We start from the raw sequence: 26,790 nt of genomic DNA, 5'->3' as shown, positions 1-26,790 counted from the left end.
TGTTCTCCAGACAGTAAATGCTTAATAAATGATAGCCATTATTTTAGCTGTTACTCACATTTTATAATCTTTGCAGTAATCATTTTACATTGCGCAACTTTTCCAGTGTTTACCAAAAAAAAAAAGGACTCTAGGAATCTTAAGAGATTGCATCTAAGAAAAGGGGTGCCAAGTGTGTATGCATTTAAAAAGCATAATATACTATACTACATCTGAAACCAACGTAACATTGTGTGTCTACTATAGTTCAATAAAAATTACTTTAGTAACAAAAAAGTTTTAAGGCAGAAAGCATGAAAATATTCAACAGATTTGTTCACTGAAAAATTGTTTATTAAGCTGTTAATGTTTAGTTCAGTAATTACGTAATTTAAAATTCTGAATCACCTCTGAATAATTTAGACATGTATGTAAACTACTGTATTTCCTGATATTTAATATAATTAGACTTCTCTAACTTCCAATTATCAGACAAATGAAACATTAAACTTTCAAAGACACACCCTTAGGAGTTCATAAATTCCTATTTGCCCAAGTTTTTTTTAAATATATGATAAACCTTCTTAAAGGAGGAAGCCAAAATCCACAAATCAAAAGTCTTATTCTGCCTTTCACGACGTATATCAAATCATCACAATGTACACTTTAAATATCTTACATTTTGTCAATTATGCCTCAATAAAGCTGGAAAAAAAAAAAAAGAAATCCCACATGGAAGTCTTAATCTGAACCAATGTTGAGAAATAGTACAATGGAAGATCTTTTATTCATCATGTGACCAAAAATACAGAATATATTTATTAATTTTCCCCTAAAGAGAATATACTTTATATTTAGAGAAATAAAAGATTAATTGTCAGGAGTTGCTTTTGGAGAATAATCAATCAGCGCCTTATCAACAGTCGGATACTGATACCAGGGACCATCACCTCTCGCACGCATTAACCTTCGCACTTCCAGCTCCTGTAACCTATAACAAACAGGATAGCAGTATTGTGGGTCCAGCATTTCCAATTGCAAAGTTAATGAGTTATCTCCATAAAGAATAACCACCAGACAGTCTTTTGCTTTTGTGTAAAGTATTATCAAAAGTATTTTATGTGGGGCGCCTGGGTAGCTCAGTCATTAAGCGTCTGCCTTCAGCTCGGGTCATGATCTCAGGATCCTAGGATGGAGCCCCGCATTGGGCTCCCTGCTCATCGGGAAGCCTGCTTCTCCCTCTCCCTCTGCTGCTCCCCCTACTTGTGCTCTCTCTCTGTCAAATAAATAAACAAAATCTTAAAAATACATAAATAAATAAATAAATAAAGTATTTTATGTAAAGTATTAATGTACCTCCATAGATCGATGTGTATGCATGTATCTGATATGCACCTATTAGCAAAATTTGGGACTTATTTTTGACTTTCATTATTTTGCTTAGGTGGTTAGCCAACAAATCCTGTTTTTAATCACCAAAACACCACTTGAATTGATATTCTCTCCTCTTGTCCCTGGCTCTTTATCTGGACAGATCACTTTCACATGAATAATGGCAATGCAGTTCCTGTCTTCTTGCCTTTTAGAAAACCTCTTGAGACACATATTCCTGAAACAGTCCCTCTCCAAAGCAAACCGTAAGAGACTCTTAACTATAGAGAACAAACTGAGGGTTGCAGGAGGGGAGGTGGGCGGGGGATGGGCTAAATGGATGATGGGGGGCGCCTGGGTGGCTCAGTTGGTTAAGCAACTGCCTTCGGCTCAGGTCATGATCCTGGAGTCCCGGGATCGAGTCCCGCATCGGGCTCCCTGCTCGGCAGGGAGTCTGCTTCTCCCTCTGACCCTCCTCCCTCTCATGCTCTCTGTCTCTCATTCTCTCTCTCGCAAATAAATAAAAAAAAAATAAAATAAAATAAAAATAAATAAATAAATGGATGATGGGTATTAAGGAGGGCACTTGTGTTGAGCACTAGGTGTTATATGTAAAGTGATGAATCACTAAATTCTACTCATGAAACCAATATTACACTATATGTTAACTAACTAGAATTCAGATAAAAACTTGAAAAATAAAAAATGAGATAGTCTTTTTTCCATCAAACCTTTTTCTTTCCATTTTTATAGACTACATATTAAATTTTTCATGACTGGAAATTTATCACAGTTAAATAATTCACTTTATTAACCTTAACCAGCTCACTAACCCTACCCCCTATGAGAAACTACAAACCTTTGTGATTGTGTAACTAAGAGAGTGTATTTCTTTCCTTTTTTTTTTTTTAGGATTATATATCTTCATATTATCCTTTTTCTTTTCTACTCTTTAGAATGTAATTATCCAAAATGCAAATATTAAAATATTCATCAAAAGGACTGGTTAAATAATGTTTCACCCTTATAAGAGACTACTAGGCATCTGTTAAAAAGAATGAAGAAAATCTGTATATAGTAAATACAGATGATACACATATGGTTAAATTAAAAATGCAAGGTATAAATGAGTATGTGCAGCATCTTCCCATTTCATTAAAAAATAGAAAGTAATCATCTGCGACTATGTATATGTACACATGCAGAGAGTATTAAAAAATCTGGAGGACCATAATAAATAGTTATCTCTAAGGAGAGACCATTATGGAAGATAGCCCCTTTCTATTTTGTATCTTTCTTTTATGCTTCAGTTTTCCAAATACCTAAATATACTTTTTAAAAAATGTAGGTACTCTCATTCCATCCTCACAATGGCATCTTTTCTTTGGGGGTAGAAGCCAGGGTTTTTTGTTTTTACTTTGTTTGCTTGGAAATTGTTTAAAATCTCTATATGTCTAAGGAATTCTGGGATCTGTCTTTTAATTGGAACTCAAAGGTATATGTGTGAAGTTCAAAAAAGTCCAATGTTACGAAGTATGAGCCATATTGCTGTTCCACGCTCTTAAATACTTAACAATTCCATATGGTAACTATATATGTGTATAATTTCAAATCTAGGAAACAGGCCCATCATACGTTCCTTTAATCATTTAAATATTTTTTAATATCATAACAATTTTTATAAACTACAAAGTTTAAAAGAGAATAAACAGAAAGCAGATCAATGGTGGACTTGGGCCAGGAGGAGGGGATGGGGAATGACTGGAAAGGACCGCAAAGAGGCTCAGTAGGTGATCGAAATGATCTTGACTGTGGTGGTTACACAGCTATTTACCTTTGTCAAAAACCTATCAAACTTAATGGGTACATGTGACTGTACGTAAACATCACTACAAACACTAAGATAAATCTCAGACAGGATCACATTTAAAAGTAGCAAAAAGAAACATGAGTGAACATTTAAAAAAATAATTTGGACTTATATATTTGCTTATTTAATCACTATCAGAGGCCTATGCATGACACAAAATCCCAAAAGCTAACGAAAAAGACTGACAATGGGCGCCTGGGTGGCTCAGTTGGTTAAGCGACGGCCTTCGGCTCAGGTCATGATCCTGGAGTCCCTGGATCAAGTCCCGCATCGGGCTCCCTGCTAGGTAGGGAGTCTGCTTCTCCCTCTGACCCTCCCCCCTCTCATGTGCTTGCTCTCTCTCATTCTCTCTCTCTCAAATAAATAAATAAAAATCTTTAAAAAAAAAAAAAAAGAAAAAGACTGACAAACCTGACAATAATCAAATGAGTAAATATATATAAAGTAATTAAAACACTAATACATAGTAAGTGTTCAGAAACATATTAGCTACTACTATACTTTTGTTATCTGAAACATAAAAACACTTTAGTTGCAAAAAAATTCTACACTATCAAAAGACAAATGACAAGTTGGAAAAACATAATTGCCACAAAACCCAAAAGAGGTATTTTAGTTAAATGTATAAATTAGTAGAAAAATGAGCAATTTACAGGACAACAAATACAAACAACCAACAGATATATGAAAAAATACTCAACCTTACAAAAAAAACAAAATTAAAATAATAACATTTTTCAACTATCTTATCAGCAAAATGTTTAGGTTTGATAAATTCCATTTACAGGGAAAGGCATGGAAAACAGAAATTATCATGTATTGGTGGCAGAAAAAACAACTGGTACAACTTTTTGGAAAAGAGTTTGGCAACATCTATCTAAAATCTAAAACATAAAACATTTGGTTTATCAGTGCCACAGCTAGGAATTTATATTTCAGATACACTAAATATGCAGAAATCTATGTATGAGGATATTCACCATAGCACTATGTATATTATCAAAAAACTTGGAAAGAATCTAAGTACCAAACATGGGACTGGTTTAAAAAAAAAAAAAAAAACCCTAAGTACCAACAACATGGGACCAGTGAAATATATGATGCAGCCATTAAAGTGAATGGGGTATATACTATTATAGAAAGATCACCATGATATATTTAAGTGAAATGAAGACAGGGTGCAAAACAGTACTTATAAGAGGATTCTATTTGTATTAATATATTTTTTTTATTTAAATTCAATTAGCCAACATATAGTACATCATTACTTTCAGATGTAGTGTTCAATAATTCATCAGTTGTGTATAATACCCAGTGCTCATCGCATCACGTGCCCTCCTTAACGCCCATCACCCAATTACTCCATTCTCCCACCCACCTCCCCTCCAGAAACCCCCAGTTTGTTTCCTACAGTTAAGTGTCTCTCAAGTTTTTCTCCCTCTCTGATGACTTCCCAGTTTTCCCTCCCTTCCCTTATGGTCCTCTGCGCTGTTAGTTATATTCCACATATGAGTGAAACCGTGTGATAACTGTCTTTCTCTGACTGACTTATGTTGCTCGGCATAATACCCACCAGTTCCTTCCACGTTGATATAAATGGTAAGTATTAGTGTTAATATATTTTTAATGCATTTTTTTTTTTTAGGAACAGAAAAAAAAAAAAGAACTAAGTAAGTAGGAGTCACCTTTAAGGATGAGACTAGGTAGAAGAGGAAAGGAAATTGGGAATAGGGGCAGAGGGAGGGGAGGGCTGCCTTGCACTCAAGAGTGGGGTATTTTAAAAAGAATTCCTTTTACTCTGACGGATATCATCAACTAGTAGTCTCTCAGTCTCCAACTTATAAACTCCACTCTAAACAAGCTATTCCCTCCCTGTCTTTATCCTTTTACATGGAGCATTCTATAGTGCTGATATAGTTTATTAGATTTTTTTTTCACAGCTTGCAATAGTAAGAAAGGATTTTCTTCCTTGCCCCCCCTTCCCACTTTATTTATTTATTTATTTATTTACCGTAAATCAGCCTTTTCAGCTTCAATCTGAAGGATAGCCATTGTTCTTTCATAATTCTTTTCAGGGCTATCAAAGAAAGTTCGGGCAATCCATCTTGATATAGGATGCTACAAGAGAAAATTTGTTTATTTTCTGAACAGTACTTTGCTCTTCCAGTTTCCTATTCTTTAAAATGGCCATCTCAGGTAAACCAATAATACTTACTAAATGCCAACTACTAATTTTAACCCATTAGGTGGATACTATTTTTGTCCCCATTTTATAGATGAGCAAACTGCACAAAGTTATACAGTTACTAAGTGCCAGCAGCTGGACTACAAACCGGGTCTGACTCCAAAACCTGTGCTCTTCGCCATTATACTACACTGAGTACTTTAAGTGGCAGATTTAGGAGCCAAACCCAGGGTCTGGTGATCAAAAACTGAAGCTCCTTCTCTCAGCACAGAGAGACTACCTGTATGGCCTGCCTTAAGGTATGATAATGATACATTTCTTTTCTGAAATACAGTTCATTCAGATAATAAAACATGACAGTATTGACTCGAATCAAGGCCATCTCACCACAACACTTGTAAAGGCAAGTAACAGATTTAACTTTAGGTTTTAGTGGCAGTGACAGTGTAGTAAAATGACTAACAGTACAGGCTGTCGGGCCAAGCCTACCTAGGTCCCAATACTGGCTCTAATCCTTGGACATGTCACTTATCCTCTGTAAAGCTGTCTCTTCATGTCTGAATTGGGAATGGTAATAGCACATTTCACATGGAGTAAGAGAATATTTGCAAAATACCACCACAATGCCTGCTATACAGTAGGTGCTCAATAAAGAACAGCTAGCATGAGCATGGGTAACATCCTCCGGCACTGAACTGAGGATAAATTCTGACTGTTACTCTGCTAGGATAAGAACACACTACAGAGTCACACTTTAAAAAACCATGAAGATCAAAGTAATAAAATGCAGAAAATTACCAAAAGAAGTTGCTTGTAAGGAGTGAGCACAAAAGTGTCATCTACTTGATATCAAAAACTGAATATAAAACAGTATCATAATTGCTAAATAAAGACATTAATCAGTGCACTGACAAGACACCTAACAGAAAGTAACTTTCAATGACGCATACCAACCTTGAAATATTCCCAGTGTTCTGGGATGTAGCCTTCTGGAATCTCTGCTAACTCAGCTTCACCTAGTAAGAGAAAATAGTGATGTCCAATTTTAGTATCAAGAGTTTATAATATTAATTCTTCCCCGTTTAAGTAAGAAACCAACTTCTTGTGGTTTTAAAGGAACTTTTGTTTGTACCAATGAAGATTCAAACACAGTTGACCCTTGAACAACATGAGTTTGAATGGCCTGTGTCTACTTACACATGGGTTTTTTACCATAGAGTACTGTAAATGTATTTGGTCTTCCTTAAGATTTTCTTAACATTTTTTCTCTAGCTTAATTTTTTCATTTAATTTTATTTATTTGAGAGATCAAGCATGTGCGCAGGTGGGGAGGGGCAGAGGAAGAGGAAGAAGGAGAGAAGCGGACTCCCCGCTGGGGAGTGGCCAAGCTTGATGCGGGGCTGGATCTTACAACCACGAGATCATGGCCTGAGCCTAAACCAAGAGTTGGACACTTAACCGACTGAGCCACCCAGAGCCCCTCTAGCTTATTTATATAAGAATACAGTATATAATACAAAAAACAGCCAAAGTACATGTTAGTTGTTGATAAGGCTTCTGGTCAACAATAGGCTATTAGTAAAGTTTTGAGGGGAGTCCAAAATTATATGTGATTTTTGACTGAGCAGGGGGTTGACACCCTGACATTGTTCAAGAATCGACTGTATTTTAATTACTTTAATGTGGTTGAAAATCATTTCATTCATTAGATATTTTTTAGATGCCTTCAATGTGTAAGGCACTGCCTATAGGCATTATATAAGAGTTTCAAACTTTGTTTTTATATAGTATAACAAAATATAATAAAAGACACATTATTCCTTCTGGTTTTCCCTATCACTACTAGACAAAACATTTTAGGATTCAAGATGTTAGAAGTACTTTGGGCAGAATTTCCCATGAAAATCTAATGTTAGCTGTCTTTCACAGTTTCATTCTTTTTTAGAAGATTATAATTTTATGTGTTCCAAGATGGATAAAAAAAAATTCTTCCATCCCTCAGCCTCTCTTCCACCTCTATTTCTATTTTCCTTATTCTGGTTTGTCAAAGCTGGTTTGGAGAAGTAACAAGGAGGAGGAAAACAAGGCTTTCTGAAGCCTTTTGTGGCCTCTACAGAGCTGATGACCTTAAAGGCTGTTGGAGCAAAAAAAAAAAAATGTTTAAAAAAAACACATTGTATACTATTGCAGATTGAGATTTCGTTACTGTAAAATAAAATCCCATGCCTATGTTTATTATTTAAATAACTTTTCTTGGGGCGCCTGTGTGGCTCAGTCGGTGAAGCGTCTGCCTTCAGCTCAGGTTATGATCCTGGGATCCTGGGATCAAGTCCCGCATCGAGCTCTCTGCTCAGCAGGGAGCCTGCTTCTCCTTCTCCCTCTGTCTGCCCTTTCCCCTGTTTGTGCTCTCTCTCTGTCAAATAAATAAATAAAATCTTTAAAAAAAAAAAGGATTAAAAAACAAATAAATAACTTTTCTTTATAACATCCATAATTTCTTTGTTACTAATGCACATAGGTTTTAGTCGGAGAGGTACTTACCAATGAATATATTCACCAGAGTTATGCCAATTGCCACTGGAATCCCAGTCAACAAAATGTAGAATTTCTGTTGAGATTAAAAAATAGTTTTCAGGGGCGCCTGGGTGGCTCAGTCATTAAGCATCTGCCTTCAGCTCAGGTCATGATCCCAGGGTCCTAGGATGGAGCCCCACATCGGGCTCCCTGCTCGGCAGGAGGCCTGCTTCTCCCTCTCCCACTCCCTCTACTTATGTTTCCTCTCTCGCTGTGTCTCTCTCTATCAAATAAATAAAATCTTAAAAAAAAAGTTTTCAAATAACCATTTCTTAACTCTCTTTCCCCACTCTCAAACTGTCTACAATTTTTTATTTCCTTACATTGCCTGTAAAATAAACTTGCCAAATTGAAGATGTGATACCAAATTATCTCTGAGGTTTTCTTTTACTCTTTTATAGATGCCTATATTTGGTACCAAAAATGAAAGGAAAAAGTAAGGATTAATTGTACAAGTATAATACAATATCTATTCAAGTGATTTTTCATTTTTTGGTTAACACAATGTGAAAAAATTGAGAAGTTTTTGTATTAAGATAAAAATGTTAAAAACATTTGAGTGATTTCAACCACTGTAGAGTTTGAGTTGGTCATAACAACAAAAGTGGGAGTTCAACCAAGAGGAGGGATATTAAGAACAAAGGGCAAGCAAGAGGTCTAGAGGGCAGCCATTGCTGAAATGGTCACAGCTGTAGGAAGAGTGGCAGAGAATCCACACAATCTTCCATCTTCCAAGCCTCTACTTTTCATTATAGAGCCTTGAAATACAAATATACAGCCAGTAGCTCACTTGATCCTCTGAAATCAATGTTCCTGAACAATACAGAAATAAAAAATTATAACCCAAAATAATGGAGTTACTTATTTAAAGAAGTCTTCCAGTGAGTTCCTTGGTAATTTAAAGAATATTTTAGGGCAACCCTGTCGGGACCTCTCACTCTTGAGAGCTTTTTCTGTATCTTCACTTAATAAACTTAATAAACTTGTATCTCTTTACTCAAAAAAAAAAAAAAAAAAAAAGAATAACTATCCCCAAACAAATCCATTTTCAAAGTTCTATAATTTAAAGATTTTGGTGTGTGTGTGTGTGTGTGTGTGCAGGGAACACAGATTACATTTCAAAACCCCACAATCTTAAAAATAAGGGCATGGCTCAAATTTTACCTCCAATACACATGAATCCTTTTTATGATGAAGTAAAGGTTCACTAATTTAAAAAGAAATTCAGGAACAAATCAGACATTACTACAAAATCTCAATATCTATTGAGAAAATAAATATGAATTTACAAAATAACATCTTTTATAAAATGAAAGATGTTCTCTAAATAGACAAAAGAAAAAAAAAAACCCACATTCCTATTTGTACGTAAAGAGTTTAGTTCAGAAAAATTTTTAACTCACCATTAAACTCAAAAAACGTCTGTCATAGAATCCAGATGGTTTGATGATAAACAGTCTTTTCCCATGGTCTCCACTGTGTCGCACAGGAGCTGGAAATATTAAATTACCCTGTTATATGCAAGGCTCAAGGTATACTGTTATATTCTGAGATCAAATCAGGTTATAAGAAAATGTACATGCATAAATTTTTAATATGAATTAAGATAAAAATACGCATTTGACTACTAAAGGCAGAGCAGATATCTTTAAACAGAGACTGGTATACTGTTGTAAACTATAGTTCTCTCCATTTTTATTCAACATTAAAGAAATATTTAATAATTGTTTCAATTTGTTTCCATAGCAGGCAGGGAGGTCAGATACTCTTGGCGGGCTACTTGTCTTTGTTTACCTCTACAATAAATATTTGCTAAAGCTATTAAATAAACTTAATTTAAATCGTGTCATTTCATATGATGAGGCAATATACATTAGAGGCTCACAGCAAAATAGATGGAAAGACATTTATTCAACATATCTCCAGCAGGAATGTGAACTTGTTCAAAAGTAAACACTCTAACGTATCTCGATAAAATCACTCTGTAAGCCATTTCTGATTGTGAATATCGTCCTCTTCAAATTCTCCCTCAGATGGTATGTAATCAACTCTCACTGGAGATAAACTGAGGCAAAATTTCACTCCTGATCTTATTTCTACACGATTTCCCTTTCTTGGATGTCTGGAAGGACCATTGCAAACACTGTAAGCCCTTTCTGCCGGAAGCAGGAAAGGATCTCACTGTTACTGGGAAACTGAAGTTACTGCTTCTGCTGTGTGTAACTGTATTCAAGGAAATTTCACGTGAGAGTCACTGTGGGATAAAAAACTAATTCCCATTAAAGGAATTTCAGTCATGATAGACGTCATAAAGATTTGTATCCTTTGTTCAAGCTTAAATGTCTGGAATGCCCTCCCCTCTCCTGAAATCTATTCTTTAGGCCCAGATGACATTTTATCCTCCAAGAAACCAACCCTCTTCCCAAGCATATGAGATCTCTCCTACCTTTGAACTGTGATATTCATACTTGCTTTCACTGCTCCCACTGAAATATAAATGTCTTGAAGGCAGGAACTGTATTCTTAATTTTGGCATCACCTTCAGCAGCTTGCAATGAATTTAGGAGGTTAATTCATAAGAGAATTAGAAGCTGGCATGAATTCACTGGGTACAATTCATACCGTTAAGGCTTCTACAATAACAAGAGAATGTGACAAAGTAATTACGTATTTCAGAAAATAATTTGAGGGCACCTGGGTGGCTCAGTCGTTAAGCGTCTGCCTTTGGCTCAGGTCATGATCCCAGGGTCCTGGGATCGAGTCCCACATCGGGCTCCCTGCTCGACAGAAAGCCTGCTTCTCCCTCTCCCACTCCCCCCTGCTTGTGTTCCTGCTCTCACTATCTCTCTCTCTGTCAAATAAATAAATTAAATCTTTAAAAAAAGAAAATAATTTGAAAGATAGAATGGAATTCTTTGTGGACTAGGTGGGAAAAAAAGGGCTGGATAACAGTATAAACCACTCAATAATTCAATAAATATCTAAGTGACTACTATGTGCAGGTCCTGTGCTAGGCCTACAGTCTAAAACGGATATACATTCCGCTGGGAGAAACAAATAAACATAATTAGACATCTATAAGGACAACAAAGAGAAGAAACAGGATGCGATGTCAGAAAAAAAACAGGCCCAGAAGTTCCTATTTACACAGGACGGTGAGGATGGGGGAGTATAAAGAAGGTGCATTATAAGCTGAGAGAAATAGCAAGTTAGGTGAATTTGTAATGGGTAATTGATTGATTGATTACATCCAAAAGGTGCTGGTTACTTAATTCAATAACCTGCCAAAAGGCTCTCTCCATAGCCCTGAGAGGTCAAGACTTCTATACATGGCCTGGATGAGGTGAAAATATGCCTGATGACAGAAAGCTACTACTACAAGAGTGGCTACTGCACTGATGATGAAGTGGGATCCCAAAAGTCTTCATACACATTTACAAAAGGCTGATTCTAAAAGGATTAAATATACTAAGTGGAAAGTCCTGACCGCATCCCCCAAAAGTTGCTCACAGATTTAAGAAGAGTCATTGGTGTGATGTGGTTACTAAGAAGGCCAAAGACAGTTCAATCCTAATCTTATGTAGTAGAAGCATGGGGTCAAAACAGGAGCACCCACCCCCATCTCCTAACCACACCTGCAGAAGTGTGTCCATCCCAGAGTACACCATTTTAGAGAAACAATCTGGAGCACATCCCAATTTAAGCAACCAGGATGGCAAACAATCTGGAAACTGATACAGTGAGCCTTAAAGAACTGAAACCGATTGGCCTACAAAAAAGAAGTCTGGGTAGAAACCAGTAAGTGCCTTTAAATAGCTGAAGGGCTATCCCATGACAAAGGGCTTACACTATTCTGTATTGACCTGAAAGGAAGAACCAGGATCAATGTGTGAAAGAGTAATTTTCAGCTTAATACAAGGAAGAAGTTTCTAACAATTTTACTGGTTCAAAATAAAATTGGATTGCATCTCCAGTTCCCCTTTATGGAGTTATTCAAGTATCAACAATGGGATATAACAAGGATACTCTGGGGGTTGGCCTAGAGGATTTCTAAGGTCCTTTTCCTCAAAGAATCTGAACTTATGGCCTGTCTTAGAACAAAAGGGCATAGCATTGGACCTTATCAGTCTAAATGATTCCCTTCCAAGAACTGGTTCCAGGCTTCATGTTTTTGCACTTACTTTCCTCTTTGCCCAAAAGCTTTTTCCCAGGCTCTTTGAATAGTCACCTCCACACCTCATCCTTCAGGGTCAAGATCAAATGTAACCTCCTCGAAAAGTCTTCTTTGCCTTATCGAAAGCTGGCCTCCCACTTATCCTCCTTAACATCATTTGGTTAGTTCCTTTAGAACAATACACACTAAGCCTGATTTTTTTTTTTAAGCCTGATTATTTTGTTAAAGTCCATCAGGTCAAGGACTGTATTATTCAGTACTGTATCTCCAGTACCCTTTAGTGTCTGCCACATGGTAGGTGCCCCATAAATATTGTTGAATTTACATTTCTTAAGTAAATTAAATGTTAGTCAGGATCCTTCCTTGCCTTCTGAAAGTAAATCTACTCAGAAGAGACAGCGTACTCCCAATTTTCCTTTTCAATCTGTCAGACAGGCAGGCAGGCAGACAGAAAGACACACACACACAAACACACATACCCCACAGAGAGAGCGAGATGGATTATGCTCTGCATGGTTTTGGGGACAAGTGATTATGAGTAACACTCTTAATAGATATGGAAAATGTAACAAACAAAAAACTATGGAAGAATACTTGGTCTGGCTGCATTCTAGTTAATATTAATGCAGTTAGGAAAGCGAACTGCTTGCTTTCTTTCCATATAATTACCCTACTGTTAAACAACAATTATTAGTGTCATTAAATGTGATAAATAACTATTGTTACTATTAGCTGTTCTAAAGTATACTTCATAGCACTAAACTCTTTTCCAATATTCTGAGGCTTCATGATTTGTTGTTGATGTAGTAAGGCCATCTGCTTACAATCTAAAAATATTAGGGTGAACACTGCTTACAACCAGGTGACTGCCAGGATTTCTGGAACTCAGATTCTCCTTCCACCAAAATATGCATCTTTACCATTCTCTAAAGCCTGGACTTTCTCAACTAGGTATTCATTTAGCTATGTGAAACTCAAGTTTCAATAACCAATTTTTTAAATGCAAATAACTTCAGGAAAGCTATGTTTTTGACAACTGTGATATTTGTGAGGATCAAATAAGATAATGTAGATTTTGTGTCTTCATGACAACAATCGAAAATCGGCCACTTTCTTTCTCTCATTCTCAGACTACTCCCAGTTAATGACTCCACCAACTCAATTAGCCAGGGTAAAAATCTCACTCATCTTCCTTGCACCTCCCCCTTGCTCACCAGCTGACAAGGCCTCTTGATTCTTCAAACTTTGTATTTCTTTCCATGCCCTCTTCACCTCACTCACTGGCTTAAGTAATCAACACCTCCTTAGAAGCCAACCAATATTTAGGAGCATCTTCCCAAAACACTACTGATGTTGCTCTCAGCTAAAACATTCACTCTCTGCAGCCTACAAAAGAGTTAAGATAGTTTGGTTTTGTATTCAGTCCCTCCACTCCCCCAATTTAATCCCAACTTCCCTTTCTTAAGCCTTCTCTCTCAACACCTACCTACCACAAGAGCCCCATATTCAGATACATCAGAAAATACATCCTCTATTTTTCTGCCAATTGCATCTGTTAAAACTATCCAGAATCTAATTAAAATGTCCCACCTTCTATGTCTGAATTAACTCCATACTGCTTTGTTTATATAATCATTTAAATACTCTTCTCAGTTTTTTTAAACCATAATATGCACACATCAGTCTTCAAGTTAAAGCTCCTGCAGCTGAGGGAAGAACTTAAGTTCATTTCTGGAATCCTTGATATAAGACAATAAATAATTTAATTAAATAGAATACTTGTATGTGCTAACTTCCTGAGAAAGGTTTTCAATGACAGTGAATGAAGGTAACGTGACAGTACCAAATGTTTAAGAAAGGGGTGGCCACAAGGCTCTGTAGAAGGCTAATGCTTCTAAATCCAGGTGCTGTAGATTTTCCCACTCACTCTTCACAACCCCCTTATGAGGTAGGTTAAAATTATCCTCCTCTTTTTTTTTAAAGCAGTTCTTATGGTAAGAGATAAGTACCTTTCAAAATGACATTCTAGAAAGATGCAAACTTATGCAGAAACATATTTCAGGGTTATAAATTCTTGTCAGTAGGAAAGAGATTAGATTTATTTTCTCTGTCAACAGAATATAAAGATACTTGTAATAAACATCCTCTTTTTTTAAAGATGAAGACACGTAGGTTCCAAGTAATTGCCTTCCACTTAGCTTCCAAGATATGATGACCCAAGGTCACACAGCTACTAAACTCTGGAGCCAGGATTTGAAAGTAGGCAGTCTAGCTCCAGGGAAAACAAAACAAGGCAAGGTTCTCTACACTGCTGGATCTTACAGTCAATCTCATAAGGGCAGACATAAGCAATAATATAACAGATTAAAACCTTTCATTCAACTGTGAAAGATGAGACCACCTGCAAAATACCTTTGAAAGCAGGTATAAGGCTGAAACACGGTAACTATAGTGTAGCTATTAGATCCTTTCCTGCTCCCGGTGGAAAGGGTGTAGATTATCTGTATAGATCCTTCCAGAACTCCAAGAATGGGGTATAATGTATAAAGAGGATCTGGGAGTGAGATTTTACCTTAGTTTATCTCCAACAAAGCATGATTAAATACTACCCCCAGCAAATATTTGAAGAGGATATTTGTAATCAAAAATGGCTTACAAACAGAGTTTATCAAAGAATGTGCAAACGCACATGTAGTTTTTTAACAGGTTCAAATTCCTGCTGGAAATTTGAATACCAGTGGTTCTTTCCAACATTTTTGAAACAAGTCTCTGTATAATGCCTCATCATGTGAAGTGACATAACTCAAATTAAATTGGAAGAAGAATAAAGGAGTAAACAGAGAAAGGTATTTTCAGGATGGAGAACTTTTTGGCTTCACTTCCTCTCTACCTGCTTCTATTGCATAGGGCAGATAGCTTATAGTATATTTTTTACCAAGAGCATTAAATGAATTAATACCTTTAAAATCTTAGGATGGTACATGGCACACAGGTGTTCAATAAATGTTAGCTACTGTTATTATTATTAAATTTGATGCAGCACTGCATGATTTTTGTCATAACTAAGTCACAGTTCCTTCATTAGTAAAATGGGGATACTAACATTGTACTTACTTTGCAGTCTTTGAAAGAATTAGATTGAGTTACAAGGCATCTGAGGCTTTGCTATTACTATTATTCATTCTCCTATAAGTCAATACACAGTCTCCAAGAAGCTCCAACTAGCCTTTCCATGACTTTACTGGACCTAGTGACTTTTCCTTCATGGGCCCCTTCCTCTCTAAGAAGATATTAAAATTATTATTTTATGACCGCGTTGATATAAAACAAATACAATCCAGGCTGGATTCATTACCACATATCATTAACATTAACCCTAAAAACGTAGGTGGTTTTTTTTTTCCTTCTGGTTTTAAAATGAATTTAAATTAAAACATTTTCATGGACCCTAAAAGCGCTGTACCTACCTAATGAGTTATGAGCCTCTCCACCTGCCTACCTATTACTTAGCATCGGTGGGCTCCTGGACAACAAGACTTCCAATATTGTGGGACTAGTACCTACTGCGGGGGAACGTACAAAGTATCTGGTGCGTGAGAAACATAGGTCTCAGCTCTATGCCTTTTTAACCTCAACTTCATCCGCAAACCAGCACCAACTGGAACGACTGAGAGGCAAAGTGTTCACAAATGCTATTTAACAATTTAAAAGCGAACGATCTGATTACTTCAGGAAAACCCTTGTCTCCTCACAAAGACCACGCTCCGTCTCTCCTCTCAAGCCCCAGGCCCGCAATTTCTCCCAGATCTCACCAAGGTCACCCGGGAAGAGTTCTCCATCTCTCACCCCACATCCCCTGAGCGCGCTTTCTCCCAAATCTAGCACCCACCGACAGTCTTCGGAAAGCCACGGGTGAGGAAGCCCCCGAATCCAAGCCGAGTACCAAGCCGGTGGCCGGAGAGCGCGGCCACTGCAGTGACCGAAGCCCGCAATAAGCTCATGGCCGCCATTGCTACTACGGGCAATTGAAAACTGGGGAGAGTAACGGGAGCCGAAAGAGCCAATTTACGAACCAGGGCGAAGGCGGAAAGCGGCCATGTTGAGTGAGGGCAAAGCCTATTTCTGTTTTCTCCATCCGGTCGGCGGAAGTGACGTTATTGGAGGAAAACAGGGCTGTGCTTAACTTCTGTGGCAATATGGCTGCGGCCAGTTTCGGCGTTCTTTGCAGAAAAGTCTTAACCGGCCTGAAGGTTTCCAGGTCACTTTTAAGTCCTCAGGCCCTAGCTAGCACAGGGTAAGTGATGTGAGGAGTAGGTTTGTTCTCCTCTCCGACTTTAGATCTTGTTTGGCTGCCGAGATGCTGAAAACCCTGAGAGGCCGTGCGGATGGCTGAGACCAAACGCGCTTGGGTGAGGAGGGCATGACCTTAGAAAAGTCGCCCATCTCCGACATTTCCGTTCTTTCCTCAAAAGTTTTGTTGTCTCCTACTGTGGACCAGGCAGTCCATGGGGTCTGTGCATACCCAGTATTTGTTGAATTAAACCTAGAGGTACAGAAGCATCCTGTTTGGCTGGGTGAGTTGCACTGAAGAGTTTTTTGTTATGGAACAGAGTCAGGTTTGGATGGATAAAAAAGAAGGGGCCTTTGTACTTCCAGAATCTATCACAGAGATTGTTTGGTAATGTTCAGTGAATAAATGAAAAGTAGTCAAATGAACGGAAAGTAGCCCTGCAGGTGTGAGAAAGGAACGTCCTATATATGGTGTTCATTATTTCTGGAAAAACAGTTTGTTTTCTGGACCGACCGACTAGAGTTTATGGTGTATGGTTTCCTCACTTATATTGGCTTTTGTGTGTAGTGAGTTGAATTTTATACATAGTTGGGTATGTCAGATTTTTTAAAATTATTTATATATATGTACATATATAGATATATAGATTTTTTTTTTTTTAAAGTAGGCTCCACACTCCTGGCAATGGAGCCCATCGCCTGGTTTGAAAGGAAGTAATGTATGTGCCCTTGAATCCAGCACAGACAATTGTTGAGCATCTGTTACGTGCTACAGTATTATAACTTACACTTACCTTAGAGATAAGAATATTTTTTTCATTTTGTAGAGGCTCAAAGGTTGTAACTTGATAAAGGTGAAAAACTTGGATCAATTGTCTCTTCCTCATCCTTTTTTCTTCAAAGTAAATTTTAGATTTTTATTACTAAATGAATATCTGTTAATTTGCAGACACTTTGGAAAATAAGGCAAAGTGTTTTGAAAAAAGTAATAATAGGCTATAATTTTTGCCACTGATACATAAAGATCTCCTTCCACTCTTTAATTTTGCATATATACACATACATGTAATTTTGAAATAAAGCCAGAATCATATTTACATATATGCAGTTTTGTGCTTTATCCTTGTATCCCCAACTTTTTATTTTTAAAAATTTCAAACCAACAGAAAAATTGTAAGAGCAGTACAAAGAATAACCATATACTCTTCATCTTTATTAAGCAATTCTTAGCAATTTTGTCACATTTTCCTTTTTTTTTTTTTTAAGATTTTATTTATTTGTTTGACAGAGACACAGCGAGAGAGGGAACACAAGCAGGGGGAGTGGGAGAGGGAGAAGCAGGATTCCCACCAAGCAGGGAGCCCGATGCGGGGCTTGATCCCAGGACCCCGGAACTATGACCTGAGCCAAAGGCAGCGGCTTAACCAACTGAGCCACCCAGGTGCCCCTTGTCACATTTTCTATATCTCTTTATATCCATGCCTTTGTATTTTTTTTCTGAGCTAATTGAGGCATGTCAGAATTGCAAACATCATGACACTTCAGCATATATCGCCTAAGAACAAGAACACTGTCTTAACTACAGTACTACAGTGATCACACTGGAGAATGTAATATCAACATACTACAATTACCCTTCTTTTATTTAGCATACAGTCCAAATTCAAATGTCTTCAATTATCTTGCCAATTTCTTTTTTTTTCTTTCATAATTTTTTATCCAGGGTCCCATCAATGATCATTTGTTGCATTAGTTATGTCTCCTTCATTATCTTTAATCCAGAACATTTTTTTATAAAATCAGCCTTTTTAGATTATCCCTCCATTTGGATTTGTCTGATTGCATTCTTGTGGTTAGATTCAGGTTAAATTTTTTTTTTTTTTAAGATTTTATTTATTTGCGAGAGAGAGAATGAGAGACAGAGAGCATGAGAGGGAGGACGGTCAGAGGGAGAAGCGGCAGGGAGCCCGATGTGGGACTCGATCCCAGGACTCCAGGATCATGACCTGAGCCGAAGGCAGTCGCTTAACCAACTGAGCCACCCAGGCGCCCGAGTGTCCAACTCTTGATTTCTGCTCAGGTCATGATCTTAGGGTTGTGGGATTGAGCCACCCCGCCCCACCCAGGGTCCACGCTCACTATGGAGTCGCCTTGGGATTCTCCCTCTCCCTCTGCCCCTCCCCCTGTGCGAGTGCATATGGGCGTGCACATGCTCTCTCTCAAATAAATCTTTTTAAAAAATGCACAAAGATGTTTTTAACCATTTACTGGTTGCATATTTACATTATTATCAACTTTTGGATATCACATATAATGCTTTAATAGACATTTTTACTTATCAATTTCCATCTATAATATTTTTAGTTGAAATTTCTAGATGAGGAATTATTGGGTTGAAGGGGGAAGCATGGAGGCTTGTGATACATGTTTGCAAAATTAACCTTCAGAATGTTTTTATCTGCTCATAGAACCACTAGCAGTGTATGAAAGACCTAAAAATGTTACTTTGAAATATAATTAATATCAGTGGGGTGGCTGGCTGCCTCAGTCTTTTAGAGCATGGGTTCTTGATCTTGGGGTTGTGAGTTTAAGCCCCATGTTGGAGCGTACTTAAAAAATAAAAAATAGGGCGCCTGGGTGGCTCAGTTGGTTAAGCGACTGCCTTCGGCTCAGGTCATGATCCCGGAGTCCCACGTCAGGCTCCCTGCTCAGCGGGGAGTCTGCTTCTCCCTCTGACCCTCCTCCCTCTCATGCTCTCTGTCTCTCATTCTCTCTCTCGCAAATAAATAAAATCTTAAAAAATAATAATAGTAATAATAATAAAAAATAAAACTATAATTATATCAATATATTACCTCCAAAATCATGTGAATATATTAACCTCTGAAATTAAAGGGTAGCAACATCTATAATGCAATATTAAAACTAATTTCTAGGGGCGCCTGGGTGGCTCAGTCGTTAAGCGTCTGCCTTCGGCTCAGGTCATGATCCCAGGGTCCTGGGATCGAGCCCCGCATCGGGCTCTCTGCTCTGTGGGAAGCCTGCTTCTCCCTCTCCCACTCCCCCTGCTTGTGTTCCCTCTCTCACTGTGTCTCTCTCTGTCAAATAAATAAATAAAAAATCTTTAAAAAAAAACCAAAAAACTAATTTCTAAAGCATTTTATGTTTGTTTCTTGTGCAGAAACCCTGAGTAATTTTTTTAACATGGTAGATGAGGAAATGGTTCCGATTATTGCTTATGAAATCCAAATGTTGTAAAACTTTAATCACTTGTTTATATATGTTCAGTTGCAGGTTTTCTCTTAGTCTTTTGCCTAAGAACATACCAAATGTCACATCTTTTCACCAGTGTAGATTACTTCATACCACATTGTCAGCGAAAGGACTGGAAGAATTTTTTGATGACCCAAAGAATTGGGGGGAAGAAAAAGTGAAATCTGGTAAGATATTTGGGTTGGTCAATATTAAATATATTTATTGAACCCTCTATCGTTTTGGGATTATTTATGCACTTTGGAAATCATTTAGGTGTTTCGTTTTGATTTCCTTTGCGAATGTCAAAGAAAATTAAAAGGATAATGTAAGTAGAGTTAATTGTTAATTGGCAGGTTGGCAAAAGGTTTAGAAGAGGAGTAGGTTGAATTTATTAACTGAGGGGCACCTGGGTGGCTCAGTTGGTTGAGCATCCAACTCCCAATTTTGGCTCAGGTCATGATCTCAGGGTCGAGAGATTGAGCCGTGTCCAGGCTCCGTGCTGTTCAGCCTGGAGTGGTTTGAGATTCTCTCTCCCTCTGCCCGTCCCCGCACTTGTGTGCACACTCGTGCTCTCTCTCTAAACAAATAAATAAAATGCTTAAAAAAGAAAAAATTGTTAATTGAAGGGAGGTTTAAGGTTTTAGATTTCATTTTTTAGAAGTAATTGAAAATTTATGATGATATATTTTGTCATTAAATTTTGCAAATACATTCTATATTAATATAACATTTTTGAATGCTATTGCCAGTCACATTACAAATATTTTCATGTTACCTAATTTAATGCCAGTTTAATACTAATTATGTGTTACACTACAATATGATAAAACTATTATATTTTATAGATAAGCAAATAGGTTTAGAGAGGTTAAGTAATTTGCCACAGGCCCATAGCTAGAATATTATTTCATGTTGTGTATTTCATAATTTTAATAGGAGCTTCATGGACCTGTCAACAATTAAGGAATAAAAGTAATGAAGATTTACATAAACTTTGGTAAGTATACTGAGTACATTAATATGTAAGTGTTCGAGGGGTGCTGGACTGGAGTCAGTAGAGACTGACTCTTGATCTTGGGGTTGTAAATTCAAGCCCCACATTGGGTATAGAGATTACTTAAAAGTAAAATCTTAGGAAATATATATGTGTAGGTGTTTGAAGCAGTTAAAGTATAACAGTGAGGTATAAACATTATATCTATTTGATGTAAGAAATTGAGTAACATGTTTTGTCTTATAATACTATGGATGATATATAAAATCATTATAGATTTTATAAATATGACAGGTTAAATTACGTGAAGACAAATTAGTGTTCTCAAGTATTTGGGGATTTAGAAATTTTACTGTTACTGCTACTAGTCATACTAGCATCTTTATACTAACAATTTTAGTAAACTAATGAAATGGGAAGAGTTTGTTATATTTAGGCCTTCCTCCTTTTTATTACCTTATGCATGGTCTGTAATCTTTAGCTTATTTACTCTGGGGAAGTATGTTGGAGAGTGAATTTAGCTAGATATTTCTGGCAGATTTTCCTGATGAATTAGAGAGGGTTGAGAGAATTTAAGACAGGGTTGCATTTTTAATGGATTACTTATTTATTTATTTACTTATTTGTATTTATTTTCATTGAGGAGTAATTGACATAACATTATGTTAGTTTTGGGGGTACAGCATAGTGATTTGATATTTGTATGCATTGTAAAATGATCACCTTAATAAGTCCAGTTCAAATATGTCACTGTACATAGTTGGAAAATTTTTTTTCCTTGTGATGAGAACTTCCAAGATCTGCTTTCCTAGCTATTTTCAAATATGAAGTACAGTATTATCAACTATAGTCACCATGCTGTACATTACATCCTCATGACTTACTCATAACTGGAAATTTGTACTTTTTCACCCTCCTCACCCATTTTGCTATTAACCTTAAAAATAAAAGTTATCTTACCAGCAAAAATGGGTTTATTCAGGAATAAAAGAATTGAAGTTGAGGACAAGAAAGCTATGGCAAAACAATAGACAAGTCCAACAAAGGAATACTATTTTATGGAGAGGGAGGAGAAAGTTGAGCGGGGTTGTTTTGAATGAAAGTCCATTGGAGAAAAGCAAGAGTTCAGGGTGATGATGGTTTCTCATTGGCTGAGCTGCAGAAGTAATTTCTTATAGGAGATGGCAATGTATGTCTTTCCCTGTTGGAGCCTGTAATTGATTCTTTCCTGTTGAGGATTCTTCTGTTAGGGATCTGTAATTGACATTTTTTCCTATACTTGACATGGAGTGTTTTGGCTTCCCCTTCCAGCATCCCCTTCCATCATCTCCAATCCACTTTAGTTAGGTTTTCCTTTTATTAATTCTCACATTTCCCTCTTTTCATCAAGATCTTTCCTTGAAAGCGGTGCTAATCAAGTCTCAGTTTTTCTATATTTAGTGGAATTGTCCTTCAGTACCAGGAAGGACCTTTCCTGGTTGTCATGTCCTACCTTGGAGGGAAAATGCCTAATAGTTGGGAACCTCGGAAGGCCACATTTGAGTAACAAGGAAGGTTAAGAGGGAGAATTCTCTGGCAATTCCCATCTAAAGTTGTTATCTTCTCAAGGCCCAACTGTTGGAGATCATCTCCTTATTGGGTGCATCATTTTTTTTTAATTTCAGTATAATTAACAGAGTGTTATATTAGTTTCAGGTGTACAGTATAGTGATTGAACAATTCTGTACATTACTTAGTGCTCATCACCCTAAGTGTACTCTTAATCTCCTTCACCTGTTTCACTACCCCCCACCTCCCTTCTGGTAACCATCAGTTTGTTCTCTAGAGTTAAGACTTTTTTTGTTTGTCTCTTTTTTACTTTGTTTCTTAAATTCCACATATGAGTGAAATCATATGGTATTTGTCTTTCTCGGACTCATTTCATACTTAGCATTATATCCTCTAGATCCATCCTTGTTGCAAATGGCAAGACTTCATTTTTTTTATAGGCTGAGTAATATTCTGTTGTACATATATACCACATTTTCTTTATTCGTTTATTGATGGATACTTGGGTTGCTTCCATACTTTGCCTGTTGTAAATAATGCTGCAATAAACATATGGATGCATATATCTTTTCGAATTTATTTTAGTATTCTTCGGGTAGATACCCAGTAGTGAAGTTACTGGATCATATGGTAATTCTATTTTTAACTTTTTGAGGAACCTCCATGCTGTTTTCCACAGTGGCTGCACCAGATTGCATTCCCACCAACAGTACACAAGAGTTCCTTTTTCTCCATATCCTTGTCAATATTTATTTCTTGTGGTTTTTATTTTAGCCATTCTGACATGTATGAAATGATAGCTTATTGTGGTTTTGATCTGCATTTCCCTGATGATGAGTGATGTTGAGCATCTTTTCATGTGTCTGTTGGCCATCTGTGTGTTTTCTTTGGGGAAATGTTCATGTCTTCTGTCCATTTTTTAATTTGGTTATTTGTGGGTTTTTTGGTGTTGAGTTCTATAAATTCTTTATGGATTTTAGATACTAACGCTTTATCAGATATGTCATTTGCAAATATCTTTGCTGTGCAGAGGCTTTGTATTTGAATTGTCCCAATACTTTATATTTTTAATTTATTTTTTAAAAAGTAGACCATACCCAGTGTGGAGCCCAACATGGGGCTTCTACTCACAACCCTGAGATCAAGACCTGAGCCAAGATCAAGAGTCGGATGTTTAACCAACTGAGCCACCCAGGCACCCCTGATAGTTTATTTTTGCTTTTGTTTCTCTTGTCTCAGGAGACCTATCTAGAAAAATGTTGCAGTGGCTGGTATCAGAGAAATTACTGCCTGTACTGTCTTCTAGGATTTTTATGGTTTCAGGTCTCACATTTAGGTCTTTAATCCACTTTGAGTTTATTTTTGTGTATGGTGTGAGAAAGTGGTCCAATTTTATTCTTTTGTATGTGGCTGTTTAGTTTTCCCAATACCATTTGTTGAAGAGACTGTCTTTTTCCCATTGCATAATCTTGCCTCCTTTGCTGAAGATTAATTGACCACATGATTGTGGATTTATTTTTTTTTAAGGTTTTTTATATTTATTTGCGAGAGAGAGCATGTGCGTGAGGCGGGGAGGAACAGAGTGGGAGGGAGAGGGCGGGAGAAAGAATCTCAAGCAGACTCCCCACTGAGCACAGAGCAGGACCCTGAGATCAGGACCTAAGCTGAACCAAGAGTCGGAGGCTTAACTGACTGAGCCACCCTGGTGCCCTTCGTGAGTTTATTTCTGAGCTCTCAATTCTGTTCCATTGATCTAGGTGCCTGTTTTTGTGCCAGTACCATACTCTTTTGATTACTACAGCTTTGTAGTATAACTTGAAATCTGGAATTGTGATACCTCCGGTTTTGTTCTTTTTCAAGATTGCTTTGGGTGTTCAGGGCCTTTTATGGTTCCATGCAAAGTTTAGGATTGCTTATTTCTAGTTCTTTGAACAATGCTATTGGTATTTTGATAGGGGTTGCATTAAATCTGTAGATTGCTTTGGGTAGTATGGGCATTTGAATAATAATTGTTCTCCTAATCCATGAGCATGGAATATCTTTTTGTATGTGTTGTCTTCAATTTCTTTCATCTACATGTTTTATAGTTTTCAGAGTACAGCTCTTTCACCTCCTGGGTGAAAGTTTATTCCTAAGTACCTTATTATTTTTGGTGCAATTGTAAATGGGATTGTTTTCTTAATTTCTTTTTCTCCTGCTTCACTTTTAGCATATAGAAATGCAGCATATTTCTGTAGATTGATTTTGTATCCTGTGACCTTACTGAATTCATTTATTCTAGTAGTGTTTTGGTAGAGTCTTTAGGGTTTTCTACATATAGTATGTCATCTGCAAATAGTGAAAGTTTTATTTCTTCCTCACCAATTTGGATACCTTTTATTTCTTTATGTTGTCTGCTATGGCTAGGACTTCCCGTACTGTGTTGAATAAAAGTGGTGAGAGTGGACACCTTGTCTTGTTCCTGACCTTAGGGGAAAAGCTCTCACTTTTCACCCATTGAGTATGATGTTTGCTATGGATTTTTCATAGATGGCCTTTATTATCTTGAGGTGTATTCCCTCTAAATCTACTTTGTTGAGGGTTTTTTTCATGAATAGATGTTGTATTTTGTCAAATGATTTTTCTGGAGCTATTGAAATGATCATATGGTTTTTATCTTTTCTTTTGTTGATGTGATGTATCATGTTGATTGATTTGTGAATATTGAGCCACCCTCTCATCCCAGGAATAAATCTCACTTGATTATGGTGAATTATTTTGTTAATGTATTGTTCGATTCTTTTTGCTAATATTTCATTGAGGATTTTTGCATCTAAATTCATCAGAGATAGTGGCCTGGCATCCTCTTTTTTTGTAGTCTTTATCTGGTTTTGCTATGAGGGTAATGCTGGCATCATAGAATGAATTTGGAAGCTTTCCTTCCTTTTCTATTGTTTGGAATAGTTTGAGAAGAATTGAATATTAACTCTTCTTTAAAAGGTAGAATTCCTGGGGTGCCTGGGTGGCCCAGTCAGTTAAGCATCTGACTCTTGATGCTCTCAGGTCATGATCTCAGGGTCGTGAGATCAAACCCAATGTCGGCTCCTCACTTAGTGGGGAGTCTGCTTGAGGTTCTCTCTCCCTCTGCTCCTCCCACCTGCGTGCCTCCCACCTGTGTGTGTGTGTGTGGGGGGTGTCTCTCTCTCTCTTGCAAATAAATAAGTAAATCTTTAAAAAAATACGTAAATAAAAAAATAAAAGGTAGAATTCCCCTGTGAAGCCATCTGGTCCTGGACTTCTGTTTGTTGGAAATTTTTGATTACTGCTTCAGTTTCATTGCTGGTAATTGGTCTGTTCAAATTTTCTATTTCTTCCGGATTCTGTTTTGGGAGGTTATATGTTTTTAGGAATTTATCTATTCTAGGTTGTCCAATTTGTTGACATAAAATTTTTCATAATATTCTCTTACAGTACTTGTTATTTCTTTGTCACCAGGTGTTTCATTTATGATTTTGGTTGGGTTCTTTTTTTTTATGAGTCTGACTAAAGGTTTATTTTGTTGATCTTTTCAAAGAATCAGCTTCTGGTTTCATTGATCTGCTCTATTGTTCTAGTTTCTATTTCATTTATCTCTGCTCTAATCTTTATTATCTTCTTCCTCCTGCTGGTTTTGGGTTTTGTTTGTTGCTTGTTTTCTAGCTCCTTTAGGTGTAAGGTTAGGTTCTTTGAGATTTTTCTTGCTTCTTGATATATGCCTATATTGCCGTAAATTTCCCTCTTAGAACTGCTTTTGCTGCACCCCAAAGATTTTGGACCTGCTGTTTTCATTTTCATTTTCATTTGTCTTCATGCATTTTTTTTAATTTCTGTTTTGATTTCTTGGTTCACCCATTCATTTTTTAGTAGCATGTTAACCTCCATGTATTTGTGTTTTTTCCATATTTTTCTTGTAGTTGACTTCTGGTTTCATAGCATTTGTGGTCAGAAAAGATGCATAGTATGACTTCGATTTTTTAAAATTTGTTAAGACTTATTTTGTGGCCTAACGTGTGATCTGCTCTGGAGAATGTTCCATGTGCACTTGAAAAAGAATGTGTATTCTACTGTTTTAGGATGGAATGTTCTGAATATATCTGTTAGATCCATTTGGTCCAATGTATCATTCAAAGCCACTCTTGTTGATTTTCTGTTTAGATGATCTCCCCATTGATGTAAGTGGGGTATTAAAATCCTCTGCTGTTGTATTACTATCAGTTATTTCCTTTACATTATTAGCTGCTTTATGTATTTAGGTGCTCCCATGTTGGGTGCATAAAAATACACAATTGTTATGTCTTCTTGTTGGATGTTCCCTTTATGATTATATATTGTCCTTCTTTGTCTCTTGTTACAGTCTTAATGTTTTAAAGTCTATTTTGTCCAATATAAGTATTGCTGCCCATTTTCCTTTTGCTTCCATTTGCATGATAAATGCTTTTCCATCCCTCCACTTTCAGTCTGCATGTGCCTTTAGGTCTGAAATGCGTCTTGTGTAGGCAGCATATAGATGGTCTTGCTTTTTTATCCATTCC

The 26,790-nt window shown here is 36.9% G+C and overlaps 2 protein-coding genes across 7 annotated transcripts in view; one reads left to right on the top strand and one right to left on the bottom strand.

Annotated features, from left to right (window-relative positions):
• Positions 1 to 311: 311 nt before the first annotated feature.
• NDUFB5 (NADH:ubiquinone oxidoreductase subunit B5) lies at positions 312 to 16,229 on the bottom strand. The gene is made up of 6 exons (XM_006745803.3): positions 16,043 to 16,229; positions 9,383 to 9,471; positions 7,947 to 8,013; positions 6,360 to 6,421; positions 5,232 to 5,338; positions 312 to 970 (listed from the first exon to the last, which is right to left on the bottom strand). The coding sequence occupies exons 1-6, from the start codon at positions 16,161 to 16,163 to the stop codon at positions 850 to 852; spliced, it is 567 nt and encodes a 188-aa protein (XP_006745866.2). The 5' UTR covers positions 16,164 to 16,229; the 3' UTR covers positions 312 to 849.
• A 74-nt stretch (positions 16,230 to 16,303) lies between these two features.
• The window catches only part of MRPL47 (mitochondrial ribosomal protein L47), a 33,755-nt gene continuing 23,268 nt past the window's right edge, over positions 16,304 to 26,790 (top strand). For 3 of the 6 annotated variants that reach the window (XM_081830054.1, XM_081830044.1, XM_081830036.1), the window contains exons 1-3: positions 16,304 to 16,447; positions 19,732 to 19,883; positions 20,635 to 20,695. In XM_081830054.1, coding sequence (XP_081686180.1) covers positions 16,350 to 16,447; positions 19,732 to 19,883; positions 20,635 to 20,695 — 311 coding nt within the window. In that variant the 5' untranslated portion in view covers positions 16,304 to 16,349. The other 3 variants (XM_081830059.1, XM_081830071.1, XM_081830065.1) reach the window with 3 other exon arrangements.

The sequence above is a fragment of the Leptonychotes weddellii genome, chromosome 1 (assembly GCF_054177405.1).
Source record: "Leptonychotes weddellii isolate Sample4059 chromosome 1, ASM5417740v2, whole genome shotgun sequence".
In the NCBI taxonomy this organism is placed as follows: domain Eukaryota; kingdom Metazoa; phylum Chordata; class Mammalia; order Carnivora; family Phocidae; genus Leptonychotes; species Leptonychotes weddellii.
This window is presented reverse-complemented; position numbering and strand designations above follow the sequence as displayed.

What these genes read in the sequence shown, in the direction of transcription:
- NDUFB5 (XM_006745803.3), bottom strand. Translation starts at nt 16,163, where the DNA reads ATGGCGGCCATGAGCTTATTGCGGGCTTCGGTCACTGCAGTGGCCGCG. An exon ending in GACGTTTTTTGAGTTTAATG is followed by an intron (nt 8,014 to 9,382) that starts GTGAGTTAAAAA and finishes TAATCTCAACAG; the next exon opens with AAATTCTACATTTTGTTGAC. An exon ending in GCTGAAAAGGCTGATTTACG is followed by an intron (nt 971 to 5,231) that starts GTAAATAAATAA and finishes TGTTTGTTATAG; the next exon opens with GTTACAGGAGCTGGAAGTGC.